This window comes from Crinia signifera, chromosome 4 (assembly GCF_055691185.1).
Source record: "Crinia signifera chromosome 4, ASM5569118v1, whole genome shotgun sequence".
In the NCBI taxonomy this organism is placed as follows: Eukaryota; Metazoa; Chordata; class Amphibia; order Anura; family Myobatrachidae; genus Crinia; species Crinia signifera.
Genome location: NC_139220.1, coordinates 128,499,926 through 128,522,905, shown reverse-complemented (window position 1 = coordinate 128,522,905; position 22,980 = coordinate 128,499,926). Strand labels below are relative to the sequence as shown.

Sequence of the window (22,980 nt, the reverse complement as noted above, 5' to 3'; positions counted from 1 at the left end):
ATCCATCTGGACATCTGGCTGTGTGCCAAAGCCATTCCGGCCTGTCATGTGGAGGCTTATACACCAACATCTTCTCTCCAGAGCAGACTGTACTGGGCACATTCACTCCGTTTGGCCATGGCAGCATTTATCTTCCTGAAAGGTCAGTACTAGGGGCCTGTATATGGTTTATTAGTAAAGCATGTGACTAAAACTAGATATGAATGAAGAATTCAATGTGATATACACAATCTAATATTCACTCTCCCCTGGAGTAGCAGACTACTGCTTTTGTACTGTGCAGTCAATTAGTCTGGGAGGGCAGGGTGGCAATAGGGAGTTGTGCTGACAAAATGTAGAGCCAGAGGGCTCCTTGTATTAAATCCTCGTCCCATGTCTTAATCCAGCCCTGGTTTACCCATCCGCTTTCCCCATAAATCATCAACTTTTTTAAGTTTGTTTGAATGGTTAATACATACTCATTCATTGTGTTTGCAGCAGTGTGTTCATTCTGCACTACAATCAAGTTGGTGGAGTAGTAACTGATAAGGAGGGAGAAAAAATAAAGGAATGGGATTGGCCAAAAAAGAAGAAATTATCCGAACCTATCATGTTGCAGGTAATATAAAAATGCACATAAGTAGTAAATCTGTAATTGTCCCTGAAAGATACTATAGTGTGACAATATTTTCTTTGTCTACAAACGAGATTTTTCACCTCAGTCACTTGATCATGTAACATAGCAACATAGTTGATGAGGTAAAAAAAATGTAAGTGTATCAAGTTCAACCTATTTTTTTTAATTACTGTGGTTCACAGATTATAGTAACTACAATGTGAAACGTTATCTTTAAAATGTGACAAGCTTACACCATAAACAGCCTTTGTACTGTCATTCAGATTTGGTTTGAGAGTATAGAAATGGCAGTTGAAAGCTATTTTTACTGATGACACCTGTTACTGTTAGATAAGCTTATATAAACCAGGATGTGTTAAACATCCCAGCAGTGGGGCTGCCGGCATTCACAATACCAATGGCGGCACGATGACTGCAGCCAGGAGACCGTTGTGGGAATCCAAGCATCAATGAGGATGACGGCATTGGAATTCCGACTACCGGGATGCTGAACATAAGTATGAAGGGTGGGTTAGACTTGGGAATGAGGAGGGGGGGTTAGGGTTAAGCACTAGGGAGGCAATTAGGGATAGGCAATTAGGGATATGCTGCATTGTGGGTAGTTAGGTTTAGGTGGTGGAATAAGGGTTTTAGGGCTGTTTGGGTAAGGCTGCAGGGAGGGTAGATTTAGTCTTTGGGAAGGGAGGGTTAAAGTTGGGGTTGAGCAGGGGGATTGTAAGTATTCTTACCTGACCTCTGTCGGGATTCCCTTCATCGGGATACCGGCGCTGTTATTCTGAATGCTGGCATCACCACCACTGGTCACCTGTATGTATCTGCTTAAACCTATATATTATACAAGAATAATTTTAGATATTAAGCGGGAGATACATAAAGAGACCGATTCTCTAAGCTTCATAAGTGATAAATTGGAGAGTGATAAACAGCCAGCCAATCAGCTCTTACCTGTCATGTCACAGACTGTGTTTGAAAAAATTTAGGCAGGAACTGATTGGCTGGCTGTTTATCACTCTCCAATTTATCACTTTTGAAGCTTAGAGAATCTGGCCCTTAATCTGAGGGCATTTACACCCAAATCAGGTAAATGGTGTAGGAATTACAATGGTTTCTATATGTGCCTCACAATTATTAAGGGACCAAAAGTAATGGGACAATCGACTGGTTAAAAAAAAAACCTTTCACAACAGTTGTCAAGAACACTCTCCAGGAGGTAGGTGTATACTGTATGTGTCAAAGTCAACAATCAAGAGAAGACTTCACAAGAGTGAATATAGAGGGTTCACCACAAGATGTAAACCATTGGTGAGCCTCAAAAACAGGAAGATCAGAGTTTGCCAAAAAAAACATCTAAAAAAGTCTTTACAGTTCTGGAACAACATCCTATGGACAGATGAGACAAAGATCAACTTGAACCAGAGTCATGGGAAGAGAATAGTGGAAGAAGGAAAGGAACTGCTCATGATTCATTGGAACTGGTTCCCTTGTATTTATAGATAATATGATTGCTGACAAAAGCAGCAGGATGAATTCTGAAGTGTTTTGGGCAATATTATCTGCTCCTATTCAGTCGAATGCTTCAGAACTCATTGGACGAAGCTTCGCAGTGCAGATGGACAATGACCTGAAGCATACTGCGAAAGCAACCAAAGAGTTTTTTATAGCAAAATAGTGGAATGTTATGCAATGGCCAAGTAAAGCTCCTGACCTGAATCTGATTGAGCATGCATTTCATCTGATAATGACAAAACTGAAGGGTAAATGCTCTAAGAACAAGCAGGAACTGAAGACATTTGTAGTAGAGGCCTGGCAGAGCATCACCAGGGATGCAACCCAGCGTCTGGTTATGTCTATGTGTTCCAGACTTCAGGCGGTAATAGACTGCAAAGGATTTGCAACAATATATTTAAAAAAAAGTGAAAGTGATAATAAATGTGATTTGGGATAAATGCCTAATCCCATGTGTTATCATGACTGATGACTGATTTGGTGGCTGCCTATCGCCTGAGGCACCCAAAGCATAATTCCCTATAAATGCAGTGTATCAGGGCTAATTGATTAACCAAAGCCGAATCCATTAGCTGTGGTAAATTACTGCAGGTAATTGGACACCAGCCATAGATGGATAGTCACATGAATAAAGATAGATATATACTGTATATATGGAATGTGATAGATAGATATATAGATAGATATTATTGTTGAAATGCAAGATGGCTGACATTTATCACTTCAATAGGTTGACATGGGTCTAGGTCGACACAAGCAATAGGTGGACAGGGTCTAGGTCGACAGTCAAAAGGTCGACATGGGGTTTTTCCACAGTTTTTTTTACCCGAATGTCGACACAGACGACATTGACTCAGTCAACATTGACTCAGTTTCCAGTGCTCGGCGACCATCGAATGATGTGGGTGTTTCCACATAGCCTGCAAATGGATGTTTATGTTAAACATCCATTCGCAGCCCATGCGAATGAACGCGAGGGGGAGCAGGCGGACTGGCATTCGGTGGGCGGCTTCTGGGGGACTTGCAATACTGTGAAGTTGCAGCCATGCGAGTCAACCAGAATAAGGGCCTGAATGATATTGGTGAACTATATCATTCAGTGACATCACTGTAATGAGCTTATTGTATCCTTTATTTAATATGAAAATAATGATAGATTGAGAGATTGTATGATGAAAATCATGCAGGTTGTTATCTATCAACTCATTAGGCTGATCATGTGACTGGCTAATGCCATAAAAAGCCTTTGTGATATTATTCAGCTTTGTTATAATGAAAAAATCATTGCTTGCTAAAGATCTGTCAGTTACTGTGTCTGGGAAACATATATTAAAGCCATCATGCCTTCCCCTTTTTCCGAACCTTTTTCTGGTTGCCAACCCATATCCAGCACCAAGGGCACAAGCCATGCCAGCTTAACCTCATTGCCATTGGTGGGTTAACCATTGATGATCACCATCAGTGGTGTTAGAGATGAATAATGTTCATGGCATTAATGTTCATTGTCTTTGATGGTTTTCACCCATCGCTGGCCATGGCTTCTGGGGAGGACATGGTGTATGCTAAGGCGGGCTTAACAATGCAAAGTAAGGTCATGGGTTAGATATAATGTGGCTAAACTCTATGCCATCACTGTCAGACTACCAATGATGGCAGAGAACCCTTGGATCTACATTGATGGCAAACAACAGACCATCAGTGGGAAACCATAAATGACAACCATCAAATGCCATAACTACTCCCCCACACTAGTTTTGCTCCTGCATGAAGTCTGGAAAAACAGACTTGTGGATTACTTAAACTGGATTATTGGCATTGATTTTGACGGTATTGTCAAGTCTATGTAGCCTGTAATATGGGTGGTGGATGATAGATTGACATTGAGTAGGTTGACAGTAATTAAGGTTGACATGACAATGGTTGACACATATACCTCCCAACATGACTCATTCCAATAGGGATAAGATGCTCTGCTCATGAACTTCCATGCCAGTGCCAATTGCAGAGTTGCAGGGCTGCAGCACAGTCCAAAATTCAGATAGGGGAGCCCAACCAACTGCCACCCCAAACACCAGAGTCCGGGACTGTGTGGCTCCTCTATCTGAACTTTGGACAATGGTGCAGTCCCACCTCTGCAACTGTCACTTGCAAGGACGTCCAGGAGCAGAGACATTTTGTTCCTCCTGGAATAGGTCATGTTGGGAGGTATGGACACACACAGTCGTCGCTTTTTTCTTTCATGTTTTACATGTAAACAAGTATTCAGAATGGTAGGTGGAAGCCACCATGCCTAAATCTTGGCTGCAAGGAGACATTGGCGGATTCAGGGGGGGGCACCCGGGCACGTGCTCCCCCTGTCAGTTTTTTGTAGAGGACCAGGGCTTTCCAACGAGCCCAGCCCCATGTCTCTAGCCCCCTGGGAACCGGAGATATCGCCTGGCAAAGCTGTAACGTTTTCCCCATAGGATAACATGGGACCCGTTAATTCCGACCCCCACTCGGTTCCGACGGCTGCCAGTTCCTCCCCTGGCAGCCGTCGGAACCGGGTTGATCTCATTCAATTCCAAATCGCTGGGCCTTCAAAATGATACCAGGCTGGTCCATATCAGTGAATCGTTCCAGAGATATTGCAGATAAACGATTTTTTTATTTTTGAAATGTAATTTCATGGCTGTTCATGTTCTTTGAGGGCAGATTACTCTGGAACCAAACATTCCAGTTTCACTGTACCAAAATCATTCAAAGCCCACGCAAAAGTTCTACAATATGATACTTGTCTCATGTAAATGGGTCAGTTGGTTCCGAAGATATAACCGGTTAAATTAGATAACTGGTTAAAGGGGGGGAGGGGTGGTTTTCTCTCCCCCTCACACCAGAAAATGCAGGGACTAGCCTGGTGTAAAAGGGGCCAAGTTGGGAATGCATTTACCGCGAGCCTGTAGTTCCCCTTGGCAATGAGCATGTAATCCCACATGGCAACGAGCATGGAACCTCTGGCAATGAACATGGAACCCTTGGCAATGAGCATGTAGATAAGCAGCACTTATGTAGCATCATTTTTAATAGGCATTATGGTGTTTGGCATAATACATAATGGACATAATGGCGTGTAACTTAAAGTGTAATGGACATTATGGTGTAAATGTTTAATGCGCGCCTTTGGCAGACAATGTCCCTGTTTATGAAGTGTATTGTGAATTCTTGCTTAATCTGTGTGGCATTATGTGAATTCTGGCTCAATCCATGTGGCATTATGTGAATTTTGTCTCAATCCGTGTGTTACATATGTGAATTTTGTCTCAATCCGTGTGTTACATATGTGAATTTTGTCTCAATCCGTGTGGCATTATGTGAATTTTGTCTCAATCCGTGTGGCATTATGTGAATTTTGGCTCAATCTGTGTGGCATTATGTGAATTTTGGCTCAATCTGTGTGGCATTATGTGAATTTTGGCTCAATCCATGTGGCATTTTGTGAATTTTGGCTCAATCCATGTGGCATTTTATGAATTTTGTCTCCATCCGTGTGGCATTATGTGAATTTTGGCTCAATGCATGTGGCATTATGTTAATATTGGCTCAATCCATTTGGCATTATGTGAATGTTGGCTCTATCCGTGTGTTATTATGTGAATGTTTTGCTCAATCCGTGTGGCATTATGTAAATTTTGACACAATCCATCTGGCATCATGTGTAAGGGGCAAATATAATGGGGTCTAGTATTTTGTTCCATAATGTGTAGAAGTTGTATATGGTGTGGTACACTACACTCAAGGACACGCCCCCTGTTGAGTGGCCACACACCCTTTTCCGGAGCGCGCCTTTGGCGAGCGCACAACTACATCCTTCACTTTTGTCGCCATGGTGGGCCTGCATACTTTGAATGCCAGGGCCTATTTTTAATCCCATTCCCACCCGCTCTCTTAGCATGTACACTGGCACCACTAACACCGCCCCTCCCCCACCCAAACCCTCTTTTATCATGGTGTCCCCCCTGTCATTTTATCCTGGATCCGCCCCTGCAAGGAGATGCATTTTTTCCAATTTGAGTCATACAGTATATGGTTGTTTGTGTCAACCATTTCTATGTCAATTTGTTCCTTGGGGCAGAGTTTTCTTGTGCAGTCTTGATGAGCTATGTAGCAAGAAATAAGTTGCACTTGCTGTTTTCCATAGGTTAATGAACATCTTTCTGTTAGAATTGTTGGACAGTTTGCCATAAGCTTGATCTACCGCTGGCAGCATGAAACTGTGCGCTTATCTCTGTCACCACTCCTGGACATGCCGCCACCAAAGACTGAAGACCTGGTAAGCCCAGATGAAGACAGATAGGTACATTATCGGTCTTATGTGTATAGCTCTTCAGATACTGATTATTCAGCTGTTTGTCTAGGGTCACCTGATGACAAGCGAGAACTTTTCATCAAAAACTGCCAAGGAACTTATCAAGGCAAACAGAAAAAAAGCAAAGGAAAAAGAGCCAAAGAGAAGCCCTAGAAAAACAGTAAGCAAATGGCTGAGATTTTATGTCTGATATTCAGCCACTGGGTATTAATCTCTGGCAACCCGTGTATTTTACCCTCTGTATGTCACCCAGTGAATTTGAATTTCCATCATAGAGGTGAGGAGTAGCCTTTTACTATACAGTATTTAGGATATGTTATATTTTCATTAGTGCAGCATAACAAAAGCACTATAAAAAAATAGCACTGGAAAGGTTTATTTACATTTTTACACAATTAAAATAGCATCCTAATTGTACGGACAGATATGAAATTCAGATAACTTTTGTTTTTAGTATTTTATAATTGAACAAATGTATCTGTAAGGAGACTGCAAAATGTAATTTTAATGACAGTAAGTACAAATAGTTAATATGGTAATGCTAACATAAGTGCAGTGCAATCATTACAATTACAACATCTATTGCCTGGCATGGTTCATGTGGAAAACTTGGGCTAAGAAATAATAGAATTAGAGATACTGGTCAACAATCTCTTATTAATCCTTTTTTTTTTTAAATAAGACAATCTTATCAGAGCTGGCAAAGACACTTGTAATTCCCGAGGATCCGATCAGTCCTTCAGATGACTTTGGTGCGGCTATTGAGCTCAGAAAGCTTCAGCGGAAGATTAGAAACATTATAGATGACTGGATGGAGCATTACCGATTGGCTTCTGGTGAGTCTCATCCATCATGCACCCAAGTCATTATAATATATTATCCATCAATCATTGCATTTTGCCACTCACCGCATGCGTATCAGTGTTTACTAAGGCCATATGCATGAAGAAAATCACGAAGGACAGCTCTTGTGGTAAGAGGACTTCTGGGATGATGACCGAGAGTCCAAGTTGTGTATGCGTCAAGTGACGCATGCACTACGTGGGGTGCTGGGAGGGATCCAGTTGAATGTGACAGCACATCGGGGCTATACTCCACAAAGTCTATCGAAGTCTTTCCAGTCCTGTATCCCACAGGTATATAACAGGTGTTCAATGACACAGCTTTTGTTACTCAGGACACATATTTCTATACTACTGCGAGACAGTGATTGTCCCTCTAACATCCACAGTGGTCCCTTCGTTATTAATATCACGGTCAGTTATACTGGACCCGGCTGACAGGATTTGTGACCATATCAGCTGAAACATCATTTGCAGCACACACACAGAGACCGGACTCTGGTAGCCACAAGTTGGGAGATCAGGAAGTATAGCAGCCGAGGGTTCGCCCTGTTGGCTAACATCCATCCTCAAGTCCCTTCTGATCCTATCCATGGACAGTGCAGACTGTTTATAAATGAGTGCACCTGCCATCTGGATATTTTATCCAGTAGGAACTTTACCTGTGCTGGACCTTACTGTTATGTGCCCATTACTGAAGTACCCAGATCTTGAACGCATTGTTAATATATCCTGCCACTCCTATTGTACAGCTTGTTCATTATATAGTTATCTTGGAATTCTATGTATGTATACATAGGCATTTAATCGAGTGCAGGCTGCTAAGGGTTATTCCTCTAAGCCAGGCATGTCCAAACTGTGGCCCTCCAGCTGTTGTGAAACTACACATCCCAGCATGCCTTGCCATAATTTTAGCATTCCCTAGTAGCAAAACTGTGGCAAGGCATGATGGGACTTGTAGTTTCACAACAGCTGGAGAGCCATAGTTTGGACATGCCTGCTCTAAGCGCTGTGTAAACACCCGTAATCTGTCTGACTTTATTATTACTAGGGGGACCCGGACTGTCCCTCACGAGCGCTAATCCCTCTAAGTGCTGTGTAAACACCCCTACTCTGAGAGTTTTTTTATCCTGGGCAGTTCAATCACGTGCGATTTCTCCCCTTGGAAAAGTCGCAAAAGTGTATGTGGGTCTAAAGTCTTGCTTCCTGCAGGGTAACAAAGGCTTCGGCCTGGTCTTTGGCTGGTTGACACAGCTACTCACAGTCTCAAACTCTGCTACATGCAGAATAACACAGGCTCCTACTTTGTACTCATCACTTTGGATGGCACCGGGGCAAGTGATATAATCAGCTGAGGGCCAGTTCTCTGCTACTCCAGTCTGACGCTAGAATGTACATGCAGAAAGTACCGAAAATCTGTACTTTGTGCATCCTGTCGCAGATGCTTGGGCCCCTCCATCAGACGAAGACCGAGTAATTAGTACCCCCCCCCCCTCTCTCTGCACCACTAGTAATATTGTAGGAGCAGTATGGCAGTACAGCAAGAGGAGTCTCTGGGAGAGCCTAGCATCTCTTGGCATGCTGATCACACCATGGAATGATTAAACAATGTCTGACCCCCACACATATAGTCACACCTAGGACAAATGCAAGGATTCCCCCCCCTATGTGATGCATGGTGGTATGATACACTGGGTGAATTAAACATGACATACTGTAGGGAGTACTAATCCCTATGGAAAAAAATACATTGCCTGCACATCAGCTTTTCAACACTGTCTGATATTGCACAAAGCCTCCATCACTGAGCTATGATGCAATAAACTCACTGTCATAAAGGCAGCAGATGTTAGTTAAACATGAGAATGCATAGTGAATATCTCCACTAACCTTTAAGTTTTATGCTGAGATAGTATGGGAGAGTCACATGACATAGACTGAAAGCCACTTGGTTTTCCATCCTCTATAGAGGCTTTTGCGGCTCTCTGAACACTGTTCAAAACTGTGGAAATGACCGTTTCTAAATATGAGTTGTCTGATGTTGCAGGTCTTGACTCACTACACATAAAGAAGATGTTTGACGCACCACCAAAAACATCACGAAAGCGGAAAGTTCAGTCTGCTGCTGCCCTGCCAGTTACAGCACCTGCTCTGGAGTCTCAGCCTATCCCCGAGACAGATGCAGGGAGCTCTCCTATTAAAGAAAGTCATCTTTTTCTGGGACGCTTCTTGTCAGCCCCTGCCCATCCTCATACTATGCGTTGGGATACTCCACAGAGCTCTACTTCCCCTAGGTATGAAATACAACACATTAAGCATAGTCAGACAATAACCACTTACATAGCCAGAAGTGGCTACCATCTTACAGAATTTACCAGCATCCTTGTCAATATTGTTATAATGTCCTTGGTCCGGATTGGCTAGGGTCAAATTACCCAACTGATGTGGGTGAAAAAGGGTGGTAGGATTTACCGCCCATGGCTATTAAATGTAAGCCCCGTTTTCACTTGATCTCCTTCTTAACACCTGTTAGCTTAACATGTTAATAGCATTAACACATGTTTATGAGCCCTAGCACATGGAAATCCGTGAAATGTTTCCCTAGTTATCAGGGAATTATTTTCGCGTTTGGCCAGATGAGTAAACAAATCCCAGACAATGCTGCTGGCAGGCTCACTTCATGGTAAATTGAATAGCTCCGGGATAATTCATTAGCCCTGTGGCTAATTGAATCCCCCCCCCCCCCCCCCCCCAAATCTCAATTTCAAGAAGATGTCTGTCAACTGTCATTTATGTTTTATTTCTATGCTAGAGGAAACCATCACTGTATAAGTAGCCAGGAACAACATTAACAACATTACCATTATTAGCGAAAATTATGAACTTTGGTTTTCATTTGATTAATGTCATTCAGATAATTGTATTTGCATAAAGTACTGCTTACCTCTGTCCCTGCAAGTAATTGCAGGGTGTAACATGTAGAGCATTGGGTCTGATCTGCCAACCAGCTGTAAATGTCCCATAAAGGTACAGTAATAAAGGAAGCTTGGGTGTTACGCTTACTACAAAACATACATGTGATAATTAGTTCTTATATGGCCTTGTAAGCATTGCATTGTATACATTTGTGTTTCTTGATCTCTATTGTTTTAGGCCTTCATCCATTTCAAGCGCAATGAGAAAAGAACACCCTGCTACAGATCCAAGCCTAAGTAAGAGTGAGTGTGGGAATACTGCAAGGACATTGGGGTAAGGACAGGCATTACTTTAATCGGTGTACAAGTGTGAGTGTTCTGCCTATGTTCAAACCATGGAAGTGCTGCCTATCATTTTATAAAATGCACTAGATAAATGTACTAGAATCTGCAATCAGCAACAGTTCCACATGTCCTTTGATAGATCTCGTCTTAGTATTCAGAGTGTTTTATTGACTCATTCCGTAATACTGCCAGTGATACATTAAACAACACCAATGGTGCACCCGCGCGGAATAGAGATTCGCCCCAGACCTGTGGCAGCTGCAGATTATCCATCCGAAAATGGCCTCTGTTGCTGCATGTTAGGGATTGCTGCCACTTTCACTCCTACAGCACAACAATGAGACAGACTTTTATTATTATCATTTATTTATATGGCGCCACAGCGGTTCCGCAGCACCTGCCAATACATAGGTGAGCAAAAAAACAAACAAGAACAAATTAAAGTACAAGACAAATTAGGACAAGTTCATGGTAAATAAGTATAGTTGCATCAGGAGACAGGACAGTGTCCAAATGAGGGTGGAAGAGATATATTCTAAGACAGCAGTCGCCAACCCGTCGCTCGCGAGCTACTGGTAGCTTGCAGCAGCGATATGGGTGGCTCAATCACTCTGTGCCCGGCCACCCGCCCATCCCTCCATTGTCCGCCCGCCTGTCCCTACATTGTCCGCTGCCCGACCGCACGTCCCTTATTCACCACCGCTGCCTTCCCTTGTTCGCCGCTGCCTTCCCTTGTTCGCCGCTGCCTTCCCTTGTTTGCCGCTGCCTTCCCATTGTTCGCTGCTGCCTTCCCCTAAGGCTGAGACAGACGCTAGAGGTAATTTTCACCTCTAGCATCTGACAGGGAGCGCAGCGCTGCAGCGTTACCCTGAAGTGCCGGGTGACCTGCAGCGCTGCGCTCCCTGTCAGATGCTAGAGGTGAAATATGACCTCTAGCATCTGTCTCCTGAAAGTGCAGTCTGACTTTGGTGCAGCGAGGAAGGCACCGGCAGTAGGGTAGAGGGCAAATAAGATTAGAAGGGGTTGTGTGGGAGAAAGAACATTGTCAGGGAATGGGGAAAGGCTGGCATGGAGTTGGGGATATGTGGGAGAAAGAAGTCTGGCATGCAGGTGGGGATGTGTAGAGAAAAGGCTGGCATGGAATGGGGGAAAGGCTACCATGGAGTTGGGGATATGTGGGAAAAAGAAGTCTGGCATGCAGGTGGGGATGTGTAGTGGAAAGGCTAGCATGGAATGGGGGAAAGGCTAGCATGGAGTTGGGGATATGTTGGAGGAAAGGCTGGCTTGGAATGGGGGAAAGGCTGGCATGGAGTTGGGGATGTGTGGGGGAAAGGCTGGGATGGAGTTTGGGATGTGTGTGGGGACAGACTGGCATGGAGTTGGGGATGTGTGGGGCAAAGGCTGGCATGCAGGTGGGGAAAGGCTGGCATGGAGTTGGGGGATGTGTAAGGGAAAGGCTGGCATGGAGTAGGGGGATGTGTGTGGAGAAAGATTGGCATGGAGTTGGGGATGTGTTCAGGCAAAGGCTGGCATGCAGGTTGGTAAAGGCTGGCATGGAGTTTGGGATGTGTGGGGGAAAGGCTGGCATAGAGTTGGATGTGTGGGGGAAAGGCTGGCATGGGTGGCAGCGGGCAGGAAGGAAGTGGAGTTGTTACATGCAGACAGGAGAGGCAGCTGCAAGTGCTGTCAGCCGAGGAGAGCACCTGCTATGAGCATCGGGGAGAGGCATAGCAGGTGAAGCATCTGCTGTGCGCCTGGAGGATGCCTTTGCTCGCAGGGCTGTGGAAGAGGCTGCCTCTGGCTGCTGGCTATCAGGTGAGACCCCAGCAGAAGTGTCGGCATGTGTAAAGACTTCTTAACTTTATGTCTATGCCGGGATGCAACTCTAGCACTCCAACTCTGTGGTGGAGCAGCGGTGAATAGACTGTGCACATGCGCTAAACAAAGTAGATATGGGGGTTAACGTGGGTTGGATGATTTCAAGTTCGCCCTTCAGAGCTTCCTGGAGTCTTACCCTAATGACTCCCAATATGAATAAATGGTCTAGTGTATGATGAAATTCTGAAAATAGGCGCTCTCTATATAGACAAAAATGACGATACAGGAAAAATATACGAATGACTTCCCTTTTCTGGTCGGGGAATGGAGTGTTTTCTCAAGGGTTTCTCCTTTAATTTAAGCCGGGATCTCTCTTCTCTGCAGCTGCTGCGGAGTCTGACACTCGTACTCCCGGCTCCCGCTGCCCGGCTCACTGCCACAGTCCACTGCCGCTGCAGCACCTCGTTTCTTCCTCTCAGCTGCCCTCCTTCTCCTGGCGCTTCCCGGCTCCTACTGCTGCTGCTGTGTGTAAACTGCTCCTGCTGCCGCTGTTTAAGCTGGTCTGTCCTGCTGCCACACCACGCCGATTCTCCGCTCCCACGGCCTTCGCTCAGCTATCTATTCAGAGAGGCTGTGCGCAGATTTCCCTCTACCTCCCAGTGTTGGGAGCTATGTATGCGGCATATAGCACATTGCGGTATGTGGCATAATGTGTCAGGGGCGTTATAGTGTGTGGCATAAAGGGCAATTTTCAGTTATTAGGTAGATTTCTTTTTTTTATTAATTTTAGTAGCTCTTCAGATTGTTTATTTTGTCTCAAGTAGCTAATGCCCCAAATAGTTTGGAGACCACTGTTCTAAGAGAAGCACATGAGGAGAGAGGGCCCTGCTCTTGAAAGCTTACATTCTTATGTGTTCACTTCTAGCCACTTCCCAGTCACCATTTCGGAATGCCGATCACTTTGCAGACAACATTTCTGTTACAGCACCTTTGTGTGTACACTGTGTAACGCATGCACCATAGTTTTCTAAAGCTTTCCCACATGCACAGTTGCAGATGATCACTCAACTACGTTAACATGGGCATAGTGTGAGTTGCATGCACCTCTGAATCAGGTCATAGTTAAATAGTGGTTAAGGCTGAAAAAAGACTTGCGTCCATCTAGTTCAACCTTGGTTTATTAGCTTAACCCTTGTTTTTATGTAGTGAATACTAATATTTTATTTTTGAAGACAGATTGTTTTTCTTGTTTGTACCCCTGGATGTTTTTAATCAATAAATGTTTGTCCAACCTTATTTAAACATATTTATTGTGTACTCCATATTCAAGATGTGGTCTAACCAATGCTTTGTACAGTGGCATAATTACTTCTGAGTCCCTAGTTTCCATGCCCCTTTTTATACATGCCAGTATTCTATTTGCCTTGTTAGTTGCTATATGACATTGAGCACTGCACCCCAATTTGTTATCTATTTGGACTCCTAGATCCTTTTCAAGTACTGAATTTCCCAATGCCTCCCCGCTTAGGTTATAACTAGCACACTGGTTATGTCTCCCAAGGTGCATAACCTTGCATTTATCCACATTGAAGTTAACATACCTAGTTTAAGGTCCTGTGTGGATGACTACTTGTGGAAACTGGATCATTGAAAACAGATCCACAAATTAGCACTGTATAACTCTGGCGGTGGGTGCATGCAAGTATGAGCGATTCAGACTCCATTGACAGTTCTGAATGCACATGGATGATTATTATGGGATAAACAGATATTTAGCACATAGATGCTCTGCATTTTAATGTATAACACATGAACGTCATATGTCAGTGAAATAAGGGGGTTATTCAGACCTGATCGCTGATGGGCCACTTGCGAATAGAGTAATTACTGACGTTTGTCGATCTTCGGCCTTGCACATGCATGGTACCATTCATACACATGCAAAGTTGTTTGATAATCGTTCTCTGTGCGAATTCGTGCAGCATTGATCAGGTCTGAATAATCCCCTATTTCCCTCCATACTTATTGAATGAAGTATAAAGACTCCTCATGGTGTCTATTGGCTTATGTATTTTTTTTCCTGCTACACTTCAGCAGAATTTCTTTGTGCCTCTCTGTAGGACAGATGCCATTTTACCAGCTTCCGTCTTGTCTCTTGAACTAGACCCTGAGAAACTTTGGCACATGTCCCATTACACCTGCCCTGTGGTCTTACAGAAACTCCTGCTCGGTGAAGACGGTAGTTTCTGCCGGTGTAGTAGTCACCAGGTTCCCTATGTAACAGACCTGGAGTTTGACCAGCTGATAAATAACAAGATATTGTCCTCAGAGCAGATCACTGTTGTGTGTGTTGTGTCATCCCCGGACTCTGAGGAACACCAGAGAGATGAGCTAGACCATCTGTATGAAAAGAAGAACCGATACAGAAGTATGCCATGCATGCAGGTGTGTACCACAAAGATGAAGCTTCCAGACAGGATTCACATAAATTTACCCAATAACCCCAGCTGGCCATGTGTACACTATATATAACATGGTTTCAAAAACAGCAGCGCATTAGAGGTCGTTAATAACCGCAAAACCTGCTTTAGCACAGCACACATTCATATATATACTGTATCCTACTTGCCTACTCTTGAAAACTAGTTTCAGGGAGATTATAGTTGGAAATAGAATTTTGCTAAGTGCCCCATTGAAGGGACGTATCATGCTCCACTTAAAGGGTGTGTCTAGTTCCATATATGGAGAAGAGGTTGTGAACCTAGAAGCATGGGTATGTACTGCTACATCCGAGAGGAATCTTTTTAAATGTAGATGAGGAAATGTGCTGATGATTCAATGTAAATTTATCTATCTCTCATTCCCCCCCCCCCCCCCCCCCCCAAACTTAACAGTGTAACGTGGGCTAGGTGAAATGAGGGAGATTGCTACTATGTTAGGGAGCCTCCTGCAGAATGCAGGAGGGTAGGCAACTACTATATGCTCAATTAGCATCATCTGGCGCCTCTCCTACGTTTGTTGATTGCGGCTCCAGATGAAAGTGAGCATTGAATGAAGGTGGAAAAAAGTTCAAAGCTCTGCTTTAAGTCCTCCTACATTTATAGTACCCTTTCATTTTCCTATTTACAGTTCATTTGACCACAATTTTGTGTGATTCAAAGGCCGCATTTTCAGATGGATTGCAAACAGAATGTTAATGCCACTATTTTATTTATTTATTAACAGTTTCTTTTATAAAGCACACATCTTCTGCAGCGCTGTACAGAGTATAGTTAAACATTCACATCGGTCCCTGCCCCAGTGGAGCTTACATTCTATATTCCCTACCACATGTACATTCACACACATTCATTCTAGGGTTATTTTTTTTGTGGGAGCCATTTAACCTACCAGTATATTTTTGGATTGTGGGAAGAAACCGGAGTACCCAGAGTAAACCAACGCAAGTATGGGGAGAATATACAAACTCTGCACAATTAGGGCAGGAATGGTGGGAATCGAACCCATGACCTCATGAGAAAGTAATGCTAAACATTACACTATCCTTGCTGTTTTTTTAAGTGTTTCTGTTTATTTTTGTGCTTGCACAGTTGCAAATAATTGCTCAACTACGCAAACATAGGCATACGGTGCACCAGACCCTATATTCAGCATGGGAGTCAGACCGCACAGAAAAGTGCATCTGAATGTTTTGTTATTTTATTTGTATTGTATTTGTCAGTATATTTTTCACAATTATTGTTCTTTGTTACAGAGCCAGCTAGACTCCTTCCGCCTGCTGAAGTATAACATCAACACGTGCAATATGTACACCGGTCACAAAGATCCCTTGCTAGTTCAACGGCACAATGTAGCTCCGGGCATGATCCTGGTATGGAACCATATATGCAATGACGTGATTATTTCCACTACAAGACTGAATATGTATCTACTGTAGTACAATAACCATGGTCATAAATAGTGTGTGTGGGTATAAGGGGTGTCATTGCTATGGGGTCCATAGGTTTAGGGGCGCCTTGACCCAGGTTATAAAGTTCCATACCACATTTCCCACATTCCCCTGTTCCATTGCCCAGCCTTAATTGTGTGTGTATAGTATGTTATAATGGTAAGGGAGAGCTGTAACATGGCGCAATATGAACTAGAGGCCAATGTAATTTGTCATAATAGGATATGCTCATTGTAGTGGAGGGCACTATTATGTTACATAATAAAAATCGGGGCACTTTACAGTCCCCCGGTTCATATTATGCCACATTAATGTGGCACAATTTGTACTGAAGGACATGCTAATGTGGCACAGTATAAACAGTGGAGACTAATGCGGCTAATGTGATCTGGGAACACTGTATGTGATAATGTGAATTTGGGATACTGTGTGGCATAATGTGTACTGACAGGCCTATCATGTGACTAGTGAATTATGAGGGTTTGTAAAACAAATGATGGCACTACTATGGGGCATACTGTTTAACCAGGGAACTACTATGGTTCATAAAATTAACTAGGGCACTATTATGGGGCATAAAATGAATAACTGCCGCAGAGATGTGACTCTCCAAAAGCATAGGGACAGGGGGCCCTTCAATATGTTGCTACTGGGTGCACATTGGGTTCTGATGATGCCCTGATAGTAACCACACACAGCAGAGATGTTTGTCATCCTTCCTCTACTGCCCACTGGGTGGCACTGTTAGCCTTTACCAATATAAGTTATAGAATTCAAATGTATTATTCATTCTGCTCTCACAAAACAATTATGTCTGCTTTTTTTTTATTGTTAACAATGTAAAATTATTTATTTATTTATTTTTTTGCTGTATGGAATGTGGGCATCTCCTTGTTTGGATGGTAATAGAAAAGCCATTGCAATTTCATCTAAAATAGCACTACTATATTTATATTGCTTCTATAGATTCCATTGTTGCAACATACTCCCTCCCAGAGTACATGATTACATGATTTAGAGTTGACATCCATTTACTTGGCATCCATTTTCTCGCAAGCCGAAAAATCTGCTTTGTGCCATTGCTTTATGATGTATGTGCAGTAAAAGAACACAATATTGAGTGATGTCTACATTTGACCCCTATGCGTGGATCATTAAGCCAGGTATGTCCAAACTGTGGCCCTCCAGCTGTTGTGAAATTACACATCCCAGCATGCCTTGCCATAGTTTTAGCATTCCCTAATAGCAAAACTGTGGCAAGGCATGATGGAACTTGTAGTTTCACAACAGCTGGTGGGCCAAAGTTTGGACATGTCTGCTTTAAGCACTATCTACCTTTTGACCATTTTGAACTTTTGTACCTGAATGCATGTCGACCATATTGCACCTGTCCTGGAGAGGTGAATCAGTAGCAAGAGCAACTTTCTACACTAAGGTTTTCTTATGGAGAGTAGGTGGCAATGTTGCCAGATTATCTCTTTAATAGGTATATACTGTATATGAATTACACAGGTCCCAGGTGTCAAAGTTCATAACGACTGTCATTACATTCGATGTAGTCAAGCATTTTCGGTTAAAGGTAAAGCTTGCAGATATTTACTTAATTCATTTACACTCCTGTTTTACCCCAAACAAGCATACATCATCATTATCACAGCTTTTGCGCAAAACATTTTGGTACACTTAAAATATCCAAATTGAGATGCTTGCATTTAGTTTATTGTGGATACTGCATTGCGCAGATGTATTAAGCCTTAACAAGAAATAAATGCCAGGGTGATAAGGAGAGATAAACATCCAGCCAATCACCTGCCAACTGCCTTGTTACAGGCTGTGTTTGAAAAAAGTCAGTTGATTGGCTGGGGGTTTATCTCTCCTTATCACCCTTGCATTTATCTCTTGTTAAGGCTTAATACATTTGCCCCAATGAGACCACGGTTTTATACATGAAAGTTATGTTAGGCTCAGAATTGCCATCTACTCTAAAATCAGAGCCATAGTCTATATGGTACAATACCTGCATAGGTTTATTGCAGACTGTGTGTACTGTATACTTTCACATAGCTTATACATACATTCCCCAGTTTATTAGCTAATGCTTGGTGTGGGTCCAGCGGCAACAAAGTTGACAGCATTGTTTACTGTACACAGCGGAAGGAGATTAAGCTGTGCTGGCTTATTATCAGTCAAATTGTGCTTTTCCACAGCTATTTATTGTAACCAGAATGAAAAACAAAAACATTACTTGAGTTCCTATTTTAGCTTTGGCTTTCAGCACAGCAAATTAGTTGCTTAAAATTCCTAACTAGCTATTCATTACATTGACTCTAAATTGGTACTTTGCACAATTACTAAAATGATCTCCCACAGTGCGAGTCCCCGTCACAATGTGCTGGAGCATTAGCACGGTCAGCATGGGATGAATTAGTTAGGGGAACATGCTGCTCTCCCCTGGATGATCTATCCTCATGCTGAATTAAGGAGGGGGGAGCTAATGATTGAAAGATCATTATTCAAGTTCCAGCAACCCTTGGCATCCATTTGCTACTGAGTACAATGACACTAACACCACAACTGTTTTTGGACTCAGCTCCAAATTGGATGCGACCCAGCAGTTGTTTCCTTTTACATCGGCGTCCCCCGGCATTATGCCAGATGGGCGCCATCGCGAAGGCGGGCCCTGAGCAGGTGCTTGGAGATGACATCATCCCCATGTGCCGGGAAACCTGACGACCAACACCCCTGTGACGCTGACCAACATGCTGGGGGCAAGCCCAGCACCCGGGAAAGCTGCTGGGCTGCCCCCAGCCCCTGTGCACCTCCAGCTTTGTTCTGTGAGGTGAATGGATGCCGCACACAGGTATCCATTCACCTCCTCCCAGCCTCCACTGCTGTCTGCATAGTACCACAGACAGCAGTGGAGGCTGTACATGACCTATGCCCATCCCCTGGGCTGACCGCAGGATGCTGCGGTACAGAGGTATGGTCTCCGCTATTGGTGGAAATGGGTCCCTGGGTCGGATTACCCAAGTTACTCATTTACACGGCCCCTCACTCCGGGGACGCCCCTGAGCATATGCCGAGTCGGACACCCGGGGAACAGGACCTGGGTTATTTTTTTTTTACCACATTTACACCAAGTCCCAGTCCAGAGTGGAGCGGCAATAATCCAGGTCGAGGATGTGGTGTAATAGGGGTATTATAGGACTATAAAGGCCAGCATGCCATGGCTGTCGAGACCTCCTTGCTAGAGGCCAGTACAGAGGAGTAGAAGTGCACATTACAAAATAATACAAGTTAACATGTAAAACTATATTAGTTTGGACAAAGAAATGTTCAAAGAAATACAGCAATAAATGATAATTACCAAAAACTTACTGTCTGAGTAACAGCTCATCTTGTAAGGTGGTTGTATGTACCATGAATATGAAGGATTTTACACATTAAGGAGGCATAAGTACAGCATGATGGCCGCAACATGCTATCGGTAACATAAGTTCCCTACCTCCCAACTTTAGAACAGCAGAGTTTGGGACCCCTGCGCGTAGCCAAAATGTGGGGGCGTGGACTAGTGGCTAAGGAGCTTGACCTATGCACTTCATGCTCCCACAAGGCCACGTCCCCTCTTTCGACAATGTGAGGGCATAGCCAGCTGCTCTGAGAGCTACATCCCCCAGCCCCTCTGTCTCCAGGAATAGACGCATAGGGGACTCCCAACTGCCACCCTTCCCCTGCGGGACACTGCCAGCCCTTGGCGGGATGCAGGACCATCCACCCAAATTGGGACAGGCTTGTGGAAACCGGGATAGTTGGGAGGTATGCAATATCTGTTCCACCTGCAGTGCAAAATGGTTTTGCCCAGTTGTGTACTTTTTTGCTTATATTGCAAATCTGAATAAGGCCCTTTGTCCATAAAAGTTGCTTTTATTGGTGCTTCTGTCACCTACACACACAAATTTTTTTTTTTTTAATTATTAGTAAGCTAAACCACTGTTTATGAGAGTTTAACATATCCGTTCATGAGAAGGAGAATGCGCTTACAATGAGTAGGATACAAGTGGTTTTAATCCCAGCAGTTTAGACAAGGATTACCATGGGATCACATATTTGGACACTACTCCCCATAAAAGCCTGAAAGTCCGGTCGTTGAGTTAGGTGCCATGACTGTAATCTTTCCCATGCCACCCCACCTTCCCCCCTGTGCCCCCGTGCCTGTTAATCAACCCCTGCTCTCTGTTTCATTGGTCAAAAGTGCAAACTTTAGGCAACAAATTACTAGCAGCATCTGTGACAGTCTGTGAATGTCTGTGACAGTGGGCCTTATTCTAGTTCCCTCTTTCTGACAAAATCCTTCTTAGATGGACAAAACCATGTGCACTGCAGGGGGGCAGATGTAAAATGTGCAGAGAGAATTAGATTTGGGTAATGTAATTTGTTTCTGTGCAGGGTAAATACTGGCTGCTTTATTTTTACACTGCAATATAGATCTCATTTTGAAGTAAACCCCCACCCAAATCTAATTCTCTCTGCACAAGTAACATCTGCCCCACCTGCAGTGCACATGGTTTTGTCCATCTAAGAAGGATTTTGTCAGAACGAGTGAACCAGAATAACCCCCATTGTCAGGTAAATGACATGGATGGATGTCATGCCAGCTGTTACATAATGCTGCTGTATGACTGGAGGGGGTGAGTTTCTCCCAAACCATGAAGGTGCCTTACAAGGCAGATTATAGATAACGTAGGGGGAAATCATACAGTGTGTAATCATGTGTGTGCCAAGTTGTGTTATCTATTGTCGTAGGAAAGCAACATCTTAATGTTTGTTTGTTTGGCCTGTTCCTAGATGTATATCTGTGGGAAACTAGTGTTTGCAAACTACATTTGCAATGGATACAGCAGATCAATAAAAGATCTCCAGAAACAAATAGTAAGAAGCAGGAGTGACTATCGGACAGGATGCCATTTGCCCAATGACTTTAAGTTTAGGTAATTCTGCTTCTGCATAAGGGTACTTTGTTTTGTTACATTTTTCTATGAATTCTGTTGAGTTGATAAAATATGAGCTGTGACATCAGAATACTAACTTATTATATAATAACATCTATGTTTTCCTAGGGGCCTGTATTTTACATCAGGTGACTATTAGCATCTCTGCCATGAACGCAGTCCCATGGGAAGGGAACGGAGTGCACGTGGTGTAGACGAGGATCGCATCATTCGGAAATAAGAAAGAAATGTTCCTTTGTACATGATGATTATATTGCACTACTATATTGTCAATGCTTCTTTTAAATAAATGAAGTAAATTACAGTAAAATACACAATATAAATGGCATAATGCATAACGCTCAATATTAGACTATGGGGTCATTGTGGGAACAAATGTATCGGAGAGAACTTTGGGCCAAAATGGCAGACACTGTAACATTGCATATGCTGGCTGTTGACAATGGAGCCGAGGTATATTAACAACACAATTAAGGTAGACATTGCTATATGATGCAAGCCATTTGTGGCACCTTAGAAAACGATGGGACTGGGTCGATCAAAATATGGTCAACATACAATGGGTTGACCACTGAAGGTCCACACAGGTAAAAGGTCGACATGTCAAAGGCGGACAGGGTCAAAAAGTCGACACACACATTAGTCTGACATTGGGAAGGTCGGCCATCAAAATGTCCACATGGGGTTTCCATTTTTTTGTCCCAAATGTCGACAGTCAACATGAACACCGTATCGGTGCACTTCGGTCGCTCGCCATGCTTCGGGCTCGGTACCTCAATACGCTCGGTACACTGAGATTCTCCCTCCATGCTCTAGTGGATGGTAGGCCATTAAATACCGCCTGTTGGCACATGTTGGCTCTGAAAAAACCCATGTCAAACTTTTTGACAGTCAACTTCCTAATGTCGACCTAATGCATGTCAACTTTAAGCATGTTAACCTTTTGTCTGTGTCGACATTAATAATGTCAACCTAATGAACGCATACCATAAAAATGGTTTGTAATAATAACGAAAGTTAGATCTGCGCGTGTTGGCTTACATTTGAAATGTTGTGGGCTTACGCCGTATATTGTGACATGCTTTGATAAATACTACTTGCGCAAGATAGCAAAAACTTCTAACTGCCTAAGGCATTTTCTATCAGAGTACTAAGATCAGAGAGGAAATACTCCTGGCCTAGAGCTATCTGCTAACAGGACATCATATGGTGCCGTGCTGTGACTCACACAGGAAGCAGCAGGTGGTACATTACGCACAAAGCAGGTAATCTACACGCTGGTCATTTCAATTTCCTGAGCAGAATCTTGGCTTTTTTTCGGATTCTCTATTCTTCAATGAGGCAGTCAAGTATAAAAACACTGAAACTGTAACAGCTATGTGTTGCACATTCCCTGCCATTTATTTTCTGTCAAAACTATGCCTGACTTAATAGTCTGGAATGCCGTGTCTTTGAAAGATGTACCAGATGTTTACAGTAATTTACACACAAAACCCTCTGCGGCAGTGGTTCCCAAACTGTGCGCCTAGGCTCCCTGGGGTGCCTCAGGACACTTGCAGGGGTGCCTCGGGTTGGTCATCCAGGACCAATTTAAGTTATTTATGATCAATTATTTCTGGACAAAACCAGTGCTGG

General features: G+C 43.4%; 1 protein-coding gene across 1 annotated transcript; it reads left to right on the top strand.

The window, feature by feature from the left end:
- The first annotated feature begins 4 nt into the window (after nucleotides 1-4).
- Nucleotides 5-22,980, top strand: LOC146074407 (uncharacterized). Its single transcript, XM_083182424.1, has 11 exons — nucleotides 5-142; nucleotides 478-598; nucleotides 6,300-6,431; nucleotides 6,517-6,627; nucleotides 7,150-7,303; nucleotides 9,357-9,603; nucleotides 10,463-10,558; nucleotides 14,508-14,832; nucleotides 16,142-16,258; nucleotides 21,182-21,324; nucleotides 21,454-22,980. The coding sequence occupies exons 2-11, from the start codon at nucleotides 590-592 to the stop codon at nucleotides 21,482-21,484; spliced, it is 1,365 nt and encodes a 454-aa protein (XP_083038550.1). The 5' UTR covers nucleotides 5-142; nucleotides 478-589; the 3' UTR covers nucleotides 21,485-22,980.